This window comes from Mytilus edulis, chromosome 3 (assembly GCF_963676685.1).
Source record: "Mytilus edulis chromosome 3, xbMytEdul2.2, whole genome shotgun sequence".
Taxonomy (NCBI): Eukaryota; Metazoa; Mollusca; class Bivalvia; order Mytilida; family Mytilidae; genus Mytilus; species Mytilus edulis.
In genome coordinates this window covers 30145515-30161430 of record NC_092346.1, presented here as the reverse complement: position 1 = coordinate 30161430, position 15916 = coordinate 30145515, and the positions used below count along the sequence as shown (strand labels likewise).

The window sequence follows — 15916 nt, the reverse complement described above, 5'->3', positions numbered from 1 at the left end:
ATTGTTCGGGGCGAGATGGACAAGGTACGAAAGACTATTACTGGGCGGAAATACTGGTTCCCGGAGTTAGAAAATGCGGGGGAACAGGACATTTACTTTTATTAAAGATGATCGCAATTTTATAAACAAAATACTCTGCCGGGGCAGACGGGGATTTCAGTTTTGGCGGACCCAAGCGGACTTAAATATTGCCGGCCATCAGGTCCTGCACAGCTACGAGTTTTGCCGGACCTGCATAAATTCTGCCCCTTAGGTCCGACGGGTCCGACGATTAGTTGCATCTCTGGTATATGTGTCCAAATTAATGGGTTTACCATTTCCCTTTGAAGAGAATAAACATCTTAGGTGTTGAAACTGGTACAATTTTTTTCTAGATTCAGTGACACATTATTAGAAAGGGAAAGCTACTACATGTATTTAAACATATGATCAAGTAGTATACTGGAACTAGACTGAATGAAAAGACAACTTATCTTGTTGTGACAAAAAATTACCTATGTCCATAAAAAATCTTTTGCAAGAAAGCTTAAACGTACACATTTCTTTTTTTGCCATAACATTTGAGTATCTATTATGTTTAAATGAACTACATCAACTCATCTATTCTTATTTGATCAAGTCATAAAAACTACAACTAGTTATGATGATCTATTACCACACTTTATTTTCAATTGTATTTTTTAACACAGTATAAGATCATGACAGTATTATTTAGTTTATCGTGTTTACAGTATATACATGTTTATATATAGCAAGCTGTAAAAATTTTGGTAATTTATAATCTATTATCAGTTATGATATTTTTCAACAAAATTAAATTTGATATCAGATTTAAAGAACAATTTTAACTTAGGTTTGTACATGTACATATATGGTATAAAGAAAAGGGGGCATTTATTTGTATGCCCTACCTACGATAGTAGAGGGCATTATGTTTTCGGGTCTGTGCCTCTGTCTGTCTGTCTGTCTGTCCGTCTGTCCCGCTTCAGGTTAAAGTTTTTGGTCAAGGTAGTTTTTGATGAAGTTGAAGTCCAATCAACTTGAAACTTAGTACACATAACACATGTTTCCCATGATATGATCTTTCTAATTTTAATGCCAAATTAAAGTTTTGACCCCAATTTCACGGTCCACTGAACAAAGAAAATGATAGTGTGATGTTCAGGTTAAAGTTTTTGGTCAAGGTAGTTTTGAAACTTAGTACACATATTCCCTATGATATGATCTTTCTAATTTTAATTCCAAATTAAAGTTTTGACCCAGATATCATGGTCTACTGAACATGGAGAACGATAGTGCGAGTGGGGCTTCCGTGTACTATGGACACATTCTTGTTTATAATTGATGTAAAGATAAATTTTGACTATTTGTGCTTTTATGAAATACAGCTGTGAATTCATTGATTTTGTGGGTAAAGGCTAGGGATACCATCAATTGAAATGTCCAACAATTTTTTTTTAAATATTCTACAGGTTTGAATGCTCAGTTGTGTTATACCACTGAATTAAATATCCACAAAAACGCAATTTTTCCACCAACCACAAAGATTGGTTACAATGGAAATAAAGGAATCTACATTAGTTCTCAGTGGTATATATTGTAAACCAACTTACTTTCACCATTAATATTTTGTGACATTCAGATGTAGAAAATTTGAAAAAAAAATCTACAATTAGTTTTTGAACATATCAATCTCAAATATGTCTATTTCTGTTTTGAATTCATCAACAATTTTAAAACACATTATTAAAATAAATCTGGTAAAAGTCTAGCTATAATTAAATAGAAACCAAAAAATCATCTTTGAAAATAAATTGGTTTACAGTATAACGTGAACATATTAATAACTGATGAGATAGGCTGTGAGCCTCTTGTTGAATATGTCTAGTCGTGGCTTGTTATATAAGCATTTGCAATATTGTGTGAGAATATTCAGATAAAATATATATACTACAATGTTTAATCGGGAAAATAAAGCATAAAAGTATTCTGAGTTTTTAGCTCACCTGGCCTAAAAGGCCATGTGAGCTTTTCTCATCACTTGGCGTCCGTCGTCGTCGTCGTTAACAATTTTTCAAACATCTTCTCCTCTGAAACTACTGAATGGATTTGAATGAAACTCAGCATGATTGTTCCTTAGATTATCCTGCACAAAGTGTGTGCTTCGATTTTTGATCCGTCAAAAAACATGGCCGCCGTTACTTAAAATAGAACATAGGGGTCAAATGCAGTTTTTGGCTTATATCTCAAAAACGAAAGCATTTAGAGCAAATCTGACATGTGGTAAAAATGTTCATTAGGTCAGCCCTGAAATTTTCAGATGAATCAAACAAACCATTGTTGGGTTGCTGCCACTTAATTGGTAATTTTAAGGAAATTTTGCAGTTTTTGGTCATTATCTTGAATATTATTATAGATAAAGATAAACTGTAAACAGCAAAAATGATCAGCAAAGTAAGATCTACAAATAAGTTAATATGACCAAAATTGTCAATTGACCCCTTAAGGGGTTATTGTCCTTGAATGACAATTTTTCACAATTTGTTCATCATATTTGCTAACTTTAAAAAAATCTTCTCCTCTGAAACTACTGAATGGATTTGGATGAAACTTAGCATGATTGTTCCTTAGATTATCCTGCACAAAGTGTTTGCTTCGATTTTTGATCCGTCAAAAAACATGGCCGCCGTTACTTAAAATAGAACATAGGGGTCAAATGCAGTTTTTGGCTTATATCTAAAAAACGAAAGCATTTAGAGCAAATCTGACATGTGGTAAAAATGTTCATTAGGTCAAGATCTATCAGCCCTGAAATTTTCAGATGAATCAAACAAACCATTGTTGGGTTGCTGCCACTTAATTGGTAATTTTAAGGAAATTTTGCAGTTTTTGGTCATTATCTTGAATATTATTATAGATAAAGATAAACTGTAAACAGCAAAAATGATCAGCAAAGTAAGATCTACAAATAAGTTAATATGACCAAAATTGTCAATTGACCCCTTAAGGGGTTATTGTCCTTTAATGACAATTTTTCACAATTTGTTCATCACATTTGCTGACTAAAAAATCTTCTCCTCTAAAACTACTAAACCAAATTCAACCGAACTTCAACTGAATGATCAGTAGGGTGTATAAAATAAAGTTTGTGCTTTATTTTTTATTTCGTCAAAAAACATGGCCATCATGGCTAAAAATAGAACACAGGGTAAAATGCAGTTTTTGGCTTATATCTCAAAAACTCCAGCATTTAGAGCAAATAAGACAAGAAGTTAAAGTATTTATTAGGTCAAGGTCTACCTGTCCTGAAATTTTCAGCCGAATTGGGTAACTGGTTTTTCAGGTATAATGCCCCTGAATTGATGATTTTAAAGAAATTTTGCAGTTTTTGGTTATTATCTTGAATATTATTATAGATACAGATAAACTGTTAATAGCAAAAATGTTAAGCAAAGTAAGATCTACAAATAAGTCAATTTGACCAAAATTGTCAATTGACCCCTTAAGGAGTTATTGCCCTTTAAAGACTTTTTTTCACAATTTGTTCATCATGTTGACTTACTTTAAAAAATCTTCTCCTTTGAAACTGCTGTATCAATTTCAGCCAAACTTAGGCTAAATGAGTTTCAGAGTATCTAGTATAAATTTTATATTTCATTTCCTTGTATGTCAGAAACATAGCTCCTATGGCTAAAATAGAACATAGGAGAAAATGATTTTTTTTTTTGCTTTTGAAGAAAATAGGACGATTCAAAGAACATTTAAATAAATTGAAAAGCCAAAATAATCATTGATGATATATTTAACCAAAAAAATTAAGGTGAGCGATTCAGGCTCTTGAGAGCCTCTTGTTTATATACACATGTAATAATAGCTACCATTTGATTTAGAGGAATGTTTTTCTCAGTAGATTTCTAATTATCCTAGTTCCCGGTACTACATTCCATGTATTAGCTGATATCCAAACGCTGTCACAAAGTTATATTGGTATATGTGTAACATACTGAATATTGCAATCGGGAACCAGTCTTACTTTCTAATGAAATTGTACTGCTGATTTACAGATAACAAAAATTGAAATCATTTTTAATTTTTTTGGTTTCAGTCACAATGTGAATTCAGAGTGGAACATGAAAATAAAATAAAATTGTATTGGTTTCAAGTTCTATAATGTAATTTCACCATAGTTAATAAGTCATGAAAAGAAATAATATTTTGATTTTGGTTAAAAGTCCTTGATAATTCTTTTTTTCATAAAGATGTTCCATAATTGAAATACATATTTTATTATTCACCTGCTGATTTTACAGTGGAGACCTAGAGTTATCACCTTATGGGAGCTGACTGCCCTATGGTGACCATTAGTTGCTTTAATCTACTTCATTTGGTCTCAGGCGGATAGTTCATTATAACACTTTTATAAGTAAGTCATCACTACTAGAAGAAAGAAACAGTACATTAAAAGTCATGGTCATAACTTAATACATCTTAAGTCATCCCTGTGCACATGTACAAAAATTCTTTCCATTCTCTAATGCATAAAAAGGGATATTTATAACAGTAATCCCCAAAACAACTTTAGATACATGTAGATATAGTTTCTGTTCCAGCTTTACATTTGACAATCTGCATGATCATTTACAAATAATTCAAGATTATTTACACTGAACAGAACTTCATTTAAGATCAGGATCTAGAACTTTCTTCAAACCTCACATAGATGCATGTACAAAAATTGCTTTAGGATCTCCAACTTTAATACCCTTTTGTTTTAGGATAAACGGTGGCATCATCATTCAACCCTACTAGAAGACATGTCATGAACAAACAGGAAACATGTACATTTGTCACAGAAAGTTCAACATAGGGATAGTGTTCCGTCGCTGCGTCAGCTAACTTCTTAAAAGATTTATATTTTAGAAAAGAGGGATAGTCATACTCATAGATTGAAAATAAACACACATATAATAGTACAGAAGAGAAAACAAAAGACTAAGCAACACGAACCCCACCAAAAACTAAGGGTGATCTCGGGTGCTCCAGAAGGGTAAGCAGATCCTGCTCCTGACAAAGGTGCAAGACCTGGATGCTTCATACCTTGTTTATAGATGCCCTATGTTATGCAGTTTCCGTATGTGACATGTCCATTGACCTTCACCTCATTTTATTTCTTCAGTGACAACTTGAAAAATTTCAAGATTTTTTTGTAATGGTAATTTCTCGTATTCTTTCAGACAGTTTTCAGTTGACCTCGACCTCATTTCATGGATCAGTGAACAAGGTTAAGTTCATATCTGAGATACTATAAGTAAAAGGATTGTAAGGTGTGTGTTCATGTCCAACTGGCAGGTGTTATCTGACCTTGACCTTTTCATGGTTCAGTGGCTACAGTAAAGTTTTTTTTTCTTTTCTTATTCTGTATGCATTAGGTGTACTATATTTTGTGCAGGAAATATGTTTTGATGTGCATGTCAGTCTTAGTTTTATTTGATATTGACTTCATTTTCACAGTTTATTGCTCAGTATTTAGATTTTGTGTTTTGGTGAGTTTTTGTCACAGAAAGCTCGACATTGGGATAGTGATCCGGCGATGGCGGCGATGTTGGCTAACTTCTTAAAAGCTTGTTATTATAGAAGAAGGCAAACACGTATACTTCATACTTTGTATATATACACATGGAAAAAAGTATTGCAACACCAAATTGAAATTGAAATTAAAAAAAAACACTTTTAATTTTTTTGTGATATAATTTGATAAAATAGAACTAATTAAACATTATTTAAGTATCACCTGAGTTAAATCAATAAATATCTACTCGATAAGTTTTTATCTGCACATGCAGCTACTGTACCTGTAAACAGCAAAACAGATGTTTTCATCCTCATTGTTTTCAACACTTTAAATAACCAAGTTTTTAAAGTTATGTGATTGACACCTTGTAATGGGTCCTCGGCAACTCTAAACTGCAGCAAGATGGCAGATTATCACAATGAGAGAAGCAGGGATGTCGCTGAAACAACTGCACGTATTTTTGGTCATCACCATTCCACTATAAGTCGTTTTGAGAATAAAAATAAGGCACTAAACGATGTTAAGGACCTTCCGAGATAAAGAAGACCCCCTATACCATTTGCTAGGGAAAATCAAGCATAATGAAGGTTGGTCAGAAGGAAACCCATTGCATACAATACAATCCTAAAAAGAGAGTGGTGGGCATACAGGAGCCTTTTAACGAAAACTATTCAAGATCGACTCATCGCTACTGGTTATCGTGCGATAAGACCATTTCGGAGACCTTTGCTTACGAACAGTCACACAGTTTTCCGTATCCAATGTAGTGCAGAGCTCGCTAAAGTTGAAAATTAGCATCGTGGAGGAAGATCCATTGTTCCAATGGAATTCGGTTCATCTTCCTTGGACGGATCGTAGCCCGGATTTGAACCATATCGAGTATATACGCGACACTATTGGGCGGAACGTGCGCGAAAGGACACCCCAGTTCAAACACATCATGAAATAAACAATGCCCTTCATCAGAAATGGTTGCTGCTATCTTAGCAACAAATTAGCCGATTTTTGGCAGGAATCAGAAGACGTTTAGATGCGGTTATCCGTTTGAATGGAGGCTGCGCACAAAGTACTAATTATTTGGCGTATAACGATCAACCATGATGTGAACCGTCATCTGAAGATTATTTTTTAAATGTCTGACATTGTAAAGTTCGACTACAGTAAAAGTTGTAAAATGCATTTTTTTGTACAAAAAACACTTCATTTTGTTATTAAAATTGTGGTTATATAAATCATTTTTTTTTCAAACATTTTTTGTTCGTTTCAATGCCAATGTTATCATAAACTATGTTTCAATAATATTATACAAATATTTTATTATATTTCATCCAAAAAAAGAGGCTGATTTTTCAAATTTTAAAAAATCAAGGTGTTGCAATACTTTTTACATGTGTATAGATGCCTCATGTTACGAAGTTTCCATTTGTCAAATGTCCATTGTCCTTGATCTCATTTTCATGGTTCAGTGACGACTTAAAAAAAGTTAATAAATAAGCAATAGGTCAACAAAATTAGTTTGAAAGATGAGTTGATTACGTCATTTTAGTGTTCAAATCATTTGATATAAACTAAAACCCTGGTTTGAACTTTGTGTCACTGTCGAAAACAATAACTGTCTATAACCAACACCAGAATGAATGCCAGAAAGATCAACCAATTCTGTTTGGCATGTCTTGGGTTCTGTTTTGCACCCTTTGATTTTGCTTTTTATTTGTTCCACCCATTACAGTGTGTTTGGCAATTATAGGGGTGAAACTTTAGGGCTTTGAATGTTTTTCATCAGCCGATTCTTTGGCTTTTCAGTTTATGGTAAACAGTTATGGCATGCATCTGTGTGCAGTGGCATTCGACAATTTTATTAGCAGTTGACCATCTCCTTTAAGAAATTCGTGCGACTTGACTTAATAATCTGATGTGTTATAACTATCAATAAAATATAGATGATTAGAAAAGAAGGTGATACATTTCAGCGTGTTCTTAATTTACAAGCAATATGTCAAGTATATTTGTTGTATGGAAGTTTGTAGTATGTATATTTCTGTCTTGCAGGTATCATCTTACCGTGACCTCATTTCCATGGTTCATTTGTCAATGTTAAGTTTTTATGCTTAAGTTTGTTTCTTAGATACTATAAGCAATAGGTCAACTATATTTAATGCATATATTTAAAGTAAGGTGTACTGTCTGATAGGGTTCATCTGACCTTGACCTCATTTTCATGGTTTTCTTGGTTAAGTCATTTTTTTTGTAACTATAGGTCAACTATATTTAGTGTGTTAAAAGATTGTAAGGTGTACATGTACTTCTTGGGTATTTTATTTATCCTTGACTACTTTTTCTTGAATCATGTAAAGTTTATGTGGTAGTTGTAGCAAAGCTTTATATTTTAGACTATCAACATAATATCAATGGTTATCAAAGAAGGGGAGACATTTCAGCGTGTGCACTCGTGTGTTTATTTGTAGTTTTTTGTCGAGCCTGTGAATTTTGTCGCAGAAAGTTTGATATAGGGATAATGATCCTTCGGCGGTGTTAGCTTACTGCTTAAAAGCTTTATATTTTAGAAGATGGAAGACCTGGATGCTTCATACTTTGTATATAGATGCCTAATGTTACTAAGTTTCCGTCCGTCACATCTCACATTGTCATTGACCTTATTTTCATGGTTCAGTGACTACTAATGAGGTCTTTTTGTAATGTTTATTTCTATCTTATGAGTAATATGATAACTTTATGTTGTATGTGCGTACCTTTCAATGTTCTCATGCCCGTCAGACAGTTTTCATTTGACCTTGACCTTATTACATGGATCAGTGAACAAGTCCATATCTCAGATACTATAAGCAATGGGTCTAGAATATTTGGTGTATTGAGGGATTGTGAGGTGTATAGTTCAACTGGCAGGTGTCATCTGACCTTGACCTTATTTTCATGGTTCAGTAGTTATAGTTAAGTTTTTGTGTTTTGGTCTGTTTTCCTATACTGTATGCAATAGGTCTACTATATTTGGTTTATGGAATGATTGTAAGGTGTACATGTCCAATTGTCAGATGTCATGTGACCTTGACCTCATCACCATGGTTCGCGGTGAAATTTAAATTTTTGAGTTTTTGTCATATTTTCTAATACTGTAATAGGTCAACTATATTTGGTGTATTGAAATATTTTATGATGTACATGTTGGTCTCGCAGGTTTTATTTCACCTTGCCCTAATTTCACAGTTCATTACTCAGTGTTAAGTTTATGTGTTTTGGTCTGTTTTTTTCTGAAAACATAAGCAAAGGGTTAACCATATTTGTTGTATGGAAGCATTGTAAGCTGTACATGTCTGCCTGGTATTGTTCCTCATTTTCATTGTTAAATGGTCAATGTTTAGTTTTCCTGGTTAAATAAGTTTTCTTAGAAACTATAAGCAATAGGTATTTTTAGTGTATTGAATGATTGTAAAATGTACATGTTTTTTTCGTTTGGTTTTTATGACCTTAACCTCATTTCTTGGACCATGCTAAGTTTATGTAATAGTTGTAGTCAAGCTTTCTATTTAGGACTATCAACATATTATCAATGGTAACAGTAAAGAAGGCGAGACATTTTAGCGTGTGCACTGTTCTTTTTTGTTAGGGGGGGGGGGGGGGGAGTAGGGCGTTATTAATCAGAAGGGACGAACAATACAAGGAAAAATAAGTAATTCATCTATAAAACATACAGAAAAAGTAAAATCACAAAAATACTAAACTCTTGAGGAACATTCAATCGGAAAGTCCCTTATCACATGGCAAAATAAAATGACAAATGCATCAAACGAATGGACAACTCAGTCTGACCGACATTTATTTCATAGTGTATCGTTCCACTTGAACCTAACATTTATACGGTTTAGAATGACATTCTAAAAAATAAGGAAGTATTTTATTAATAGACCAGGTAATATTCATAAAAAGTGTATCAATAATTTTTCATAAATCATTTGGAAATGGCGTTTTCTCAACTCAAAGAGGAAGCTCAGACACCAGTAACGTGTCAATTCTGTGAAGAGTCATCAGATATAAGATGGAGATGTATAAACTGTGATGTATTTATGTGTCAACTTTGTACAACAAAGATTCATAGAAAAATTAAATCAGCTGAAAAACATGAAATTTTAAATCTAAAAGATTGCGGAGGTATTGACGCTGCACAGGCAATCCGAAAGGTTGATCTTCAGGACATGCCATGTTCAACTCATATAGGACACACGTGTTGTGTATTCTGCATGGATTGTGGGAAATCTGTGTGTGCAAGCTGTTTGATAGAATCCCACCAAAAACACAAATTTAAAACATTGAATGAGATTTATGATACCACGTTTTCTAAAATGAAAGAAGTGCAAAATAAACTTGAATCTAGTCTTGAATTTTCGACAATGAAAAGGAAAGACTACATAAACTGCATCTAGATGGAGCCAAAAATTTCCAAAAAATAAAAAACGAAATTACGCTGACTGAGAAGGAAATATCAGAAATCATATCAAAATATGCAAAAGAACTTGTACAGGAACTTGAATCAATATGGAAGCCAACAGAGAATAAGATCAAAGCAGAACTGTCTGACATGCAGAAGAAGAAAGATAACTTATTAAAGAGGGAAGAAAATCTGAAGAAAATCTTCCTATCCCATCAAGCGTCCGACATTTTCAATTCAAGAAAATTGTTGGATGAGACTCTGCCAAAAAAATCAATGGGGACCTTATATTGCGACATTATGAAAACGAAATTTATATCTGCAAATATACTTGATATAAATATAAGAACAATATTTGGTGACCTTAATGCAGTTCCTAATTTAGAACTAGTCAAAAGCTATCAAAGTGATTTTCCGAATGTAATGAACATTGTTCACTGTGATAACAATATGACATTCATTACATGCCCTACTGAGGTAAAACTACAAAAAGTCAAATTTGAGGAAAATAATATAAAAATAGAGGAAAGCATCATTTTATCTGCACTAAATATGGCAAAATTAAATAAAAATGACATCATACTGTCAACAGGAGGAAGTGAACTACAAGTGTATTCGAGTGATAAACAATTCAAACCATTTAAATCATTTTCTCCATTAAAGCCCATAAGCGTTCATGTTTCCAAAAACAATAAAATATTTGTGGGGTTAACCGAATGTTACCCTGTTATATATCCAGCAACAGAAGACTGTGTGAGAAGAGTGGTGGTTCTTAATCAGGAAGGTGATAAACAACTTATTTTTGAGTATGACAATAATAATCAGAGACTGCTTACAGAACCATATAGAATCATAACCATTAATGACATGGTATACGTTATTGATTGTTTAAATAACCAATGGGAAGGGAGGGTTTTGGGATTAGACTATGATGGGAAAATATTGTGGACATATAAAGGTTGTGTTGTCGATTTCATAGAAATATTTAAATTTTATCCTAGTGATATTGCAGCAATTTCTTCTGGTATGGTTTTAGTTTTAGATAAAAATAACCATGCTATACATATGTTAAATTGTGCTGGAGACGTTATTGCATGTAAGGACGTAAAACCCCTGGGTATTGAATTACCACTTAGTTTAAGTATTGACAGTAATAGCATTTTGTGGATTGGCTGCAATACATGGCAGGCAGACAAAGATAGTAAGGCGAAAATATTTGCTGTCAAACTAATTTAAAGTTAAGCATGCATTTGAAATATTAATAAAGCACTATTCATTAATTGCTTACAGTCAGGATTCTACTTCGTCAAAATTATCTCCCCATTACGCCAGTTCATTTTCACAATCGTAGAAATGGAAGCCATTGTAGGGATGACGCGCTGCCAATTTTGCTCTCGGAAACCGATAAATTTATCCACATTGCACCATTACGATCCTTATATGTCAGTTGTATTTTAAAAGACAAATGTATCAACTAGCTAATGAGCATCAGTTAATGATCTTGTCTGCATTGATTCAACTTAAAACTATTGTCTGATTGGTTGTCAGGTGGAATTTTCGAAAATTCATAAACATTTAAAAAAAATTCTAATCAAATATTTCGTGGAAGGGCAAACTAGATTTTTTAAGTGGTTGAAGACTATAAACCCTAGTTTTCACACACAAAATAATATAATTTTTCGAAGTTATGCATTTTCATCATCCAACTTGAAAGACTGTCGTCAAGTACTTTCAGTAAAACATAGCTATTCGAACACACGTACTCTGTTTTTGTGATTCATTAGATAGGTATTTCACTTGACCCATATATTTCATCTTTTAGTACTGTGATTTTTTTATGTCAACCTGTAGCTTTGATATATAAAAATGATAGAATCTGAAGCGAGACGATGTATGAATTATTCTTGATGTGTACGATATCAAGACAAGCTGTTCAACTCAAACACACCCTAACATAAAAAGGTCCACTCGATTTTTTCTTTTCGTTACAATTGTTACCCATTTTTTAATTTTTTTTTCGTCAGTCACATAATGGAAGGGCAGACACGAATATTACTGAACTGATAGATTGATATGTTTCCCGTCCGTGGTAAATTAAAAAAAAATATCGGAGGTTATGCATTTTCTACATCCAACTAGAAAGATACACATGTCGTCGACTTGATATCTAATTGTTCTGCTTAACTATGTACTAAATAAATTGAAAACTTATGCAAATGGTGTTTTTAAAATAAAACACTTCGTAATTGAGAAGAAAATTGTAATTTTGTTTGTTTCCATTAACTTTTAAAATTTTTGTCACTATAGTAAACATTACGGATAGCATTTATCGCCTTCTCTAACAAAGAGCTTCGATTCTTTTGTTCTATTTCACCCGGGTTTCCGACTGGCTTAGATTATTTGATTCTTTAGTTTTCTATGTTGTGTTTTGTATGCTGTTGTTTGTCGTTTGGTTTCTTTGCTATTTTTATGGCGTTGTTAGTTTATTTTCGATTGATGACTTTGAATGTCCCTTTGGTATCTCTTGCTACTCTTATACTTGGTGAAATCGTTTCCAAATTATTGAAACATATATTTTCTTATAGCTGAAACTTTCTACATGTTTTAATAAGAAAGTTAACCATAAAAAATATTTTCAACATAAAGGATAATGTTGATTTTTTAACAATAAATGTTCAAATAAACTCATCATATATACCGAGATTAAAATTTTGTATTTGCACCAGACGCTTGGCGCATTTCGTCTACAAAAGACCAATCAGTGACGCTCGATTAAAAAAAAGTTAAAAAGACAAAATAAAGTAAGAAGTTGTAGAGCATTCATCACCGAGAGATGGCTTAAGTGATAAATGCTTTTTTCAAAATGGGACAATGATTTGAAATTAAGGTGATAGTAGTTTATCGATGTTCAAATCTCGTAAATCAATATAAATAGAGAGACAAATCAAGGTACCAAACAAAAACTGAGGGAATAGCATGAACTCAAAAAGGAGACCTTGAGGGTTGTGCGTTTGATACTATGAATGCACTACAACTCAAGCTAAATGACGGCCACAGTAGTACATGATATTTTAAGAAAAAATGGTGGGTTAAACCTTGTTTTGTAGATAGCCAAACCTCACGCTTTATTGCAAAGTTTAATATACCAGTGCGCTAAAATGACTTTGATAAAAAAAAAACTTTGAAGTTTATCTGCATAAGTTTTAAGAATCTCCTGATTGACTACTAGTTATCTCATTAAGATATTTAAGGCCATCTGCAACAGTAGAATGGAAAAACTTTTGAAAGATGTTTTGTCGAACATTTTGACAAGTAAGCTACAAAAGCCTACAAAACCAACGTTGTTTGGTGCTTTTTCTGTGGGAACATTCACAGTTTTACTGCAAAGAGAAGATAAAAACTACATGTGAGCTCATAGCACATCTTCGATTTTAATTTCGTTTCTGAATGCATGAATGAATAGCTTTGATAATTCAGATAAAGTATACAGTTTTGGTTTATATGGCTCGCGCTTTTTGAATGTTTGGAATAGTGCTAAACTGCACCAATCAGTAACTCGAATCGTTTTGAAGTTGATGGACTGTGAAGAAATTGTCCATCTTAATTGAAACTAAGTTTCTGATTAAAATATGAATAAATGATCTCACTACTTCATCTCTTGATAATGGAAATTCCTAAAATATTTTTTTAAAGATAAAGACTGTTACGTTGTATTATCTGCAATAACTATCTTGTTTATCTATCTACTTAGTACCTATCTATCTATCCATTTTAATCACACATTTTATGCGCATATGAATATATTTTGTACAAAGTTTGGCTATACTTATTTTTTATTTAATGATATGCATTAAAGTACACAACGGAATTTCTTAAATCAGTACAAAATGATATTTTCTCAACAAAAAAAGAAGCTCAGACACCAGCCTTGTGAAGAGTCTTCAGATATAAGATGGAGGTGTATAAACTGTGATATATTCGTGTGTCAACTCTGTACATAAAAAAATTCATAGTATTAAAATTAAATCGTCTGGAGAACATGAGATTTTAAATCTGAGAGATATTGGAGATGAGGATGCTTCATAATCAATTCGCAAGGTGGATCTTCAGAACATGCTTTACACAATTCATAGAGGACAACAATCCTGTGCATTCTGTACAGACTGTGACCAACCAGTTTGTATGGATTGTTTGATAGATTCCCATCATAAACATAAATATATAAAACTAAATGATGTATATGAAACCACTGTTTTGGAAATAAAGGAATTACAAAAAATACTGGAATCTTGCCTTCAAATGTTGGGCTCTGAAAAAGAAAGACCCGAAAAACTTTTCCTAGATGGTGATAAACATTTCCAAGAGGTAAAAGATAAAATACTGCTCACTGAAAAGGAAACGGTAGAAATTATATCAAAATATGCAAAAATATGCAAAAGAACTTTTACAAGAACTAGAATTGATCTGGAAACCAACTGAGAATAAAATCAAAAAATAACTGTCTGGCATAGAGAAGATTGAAGAGGACTTAATCATAAGGGAAGATTGTTTGAAGAAAACCTGAGTCTCATCAAGCATCAGAAATTTTCTCTTCGTCGATAGTGGTCTAACAAGGAGTGAATGTGAGACCTAATTTTAATGATTAAAAATTAATAGTGTAAAACCATTCAAACGGGAAAACCAACGGTCTAATCTATATAAAAAACGAGAAACACGTATAAATTACATAAACAAACGACAACCACTGTACATCAGATTCCTGACTTAGGACAGGTGCAAACATTTGGAGCGGGATTAGACGTTTTAATGGTACCAAACCTTCTCTCTTTTTCTGAAACAATAGCATTACATCACAACATGGAAAGCCACACGGTAAAATATCAATTGGAAGGCTGAACTCAATCAAAAACCGTAAATTAACACACTATGAACGAATAAATTTAATCTGCGATACCTGAATGCAAATGCACAGTTAAATAAAATACTAGGAACAAACATTCAAGACTAAAAAGCAAACAAACAAGTCCAAACAAAGCCATGGCAAGACACCACCGCGAAATATTTAACCCTTCGAAAATAATCACTTTTGAAAAAAAAAACGGTTTTATTAATATCTACAGTTAAATGAAAAATAACTTTGTCGTTTTAGGTATACTACTTATGTGTATAAAATTCTTCCAATAATTAGGAATACCAAGAAAGTTCTGTCATATAAATACATAATTTAACGCTAGATACAAATTAGGGTGAATATCAAAAATAAAATTATGCAATTAGAGCTAGCTTAAACTTCCCTGTACAGATTTAAGGAGAATAATATTGATGGTCATACAAATGTAGTACGAAGAAGTGAAAATTAGTAGATATTCCAAATAATCAAAGCTGGTATATAAACAAGATAACCCATTAATTACTAGAAAATGTTTCTTTATATTAAGCTTACCGTTCAAAGTATAAACAATTTATTTGGCATTATTAATTTTTGCCAAATTTTGGAACATTTTATTGCTGTTGCTGATATGAAATATCACTGATACGGTTACTTATTCTGTAAATGTACTGTTTATAAAATGTTGAACCATATGCAGATTGCATTAGCAAACTTTATCATAACGTTTTTGGCATTAGTAAACTTTATCATAACGTTTTTGGCATTAGCAAATTTTATCATAATGTTTTTGGATTGATGGGTTCTAAATCTTCTTCAATTTGGAATTGGATTTTGTCTTACAAATGCTTTCATTTTAGCGCCACTGGTAGGTCTTATAAAAACCTTAGTATCATTGATGAATTTTTACAACTATTGGCAATCCTAAATTAAGGTTGTGACTAGAATTCTGTTTTAATTCATGTAGTCTGTACAAGTTAGAATGATTATTGGTTGCTGGATTAACATCTTATTT

At 32.6% G+C, this 15916-nt stretch overlaps 1 protein-coding gene across 1 annotated transcript; it reads left to right on the top strand.

Moving 5' to 3' along the window:
* The first annotated feature begins 9546 nt into the window (after window positions 1–9546).
* On the top strand, window positions 9547–11249 carry LOC139515163 (uncharacterized). The gene is made up of 2 exons (XM_071304725.1): window positions 9547–9765; window positions 10107–11249. The coding sequence occupies exons 1-2, from the start codon at window positions 9547–9549 to the stop codon at window positions 11247–11249; spliced, it is 1362 nt and encodes a 453-aa protein (XP_071160826.1).
* Window positions 11250–15916: the final 4667 nt, after the last annotated feature.

Excerpts from the sequence above, each read along its gene's own strand:
- LOC139515163 (XM_071304725.1), top strand. The coding sequence starts at position 9,547 with ATGGCGTTTTCTCAACTCAAAGAGGAAGCTCAGACACCAGTAACGTGT. Across the intron at positions 9,766-10,106 it reads CTGCACAGGCAATCCGAAAG|GAACTTGAATCAATATGGAA; the intron begins GTTGATCTTCAG and ends GAACTTGTACAG.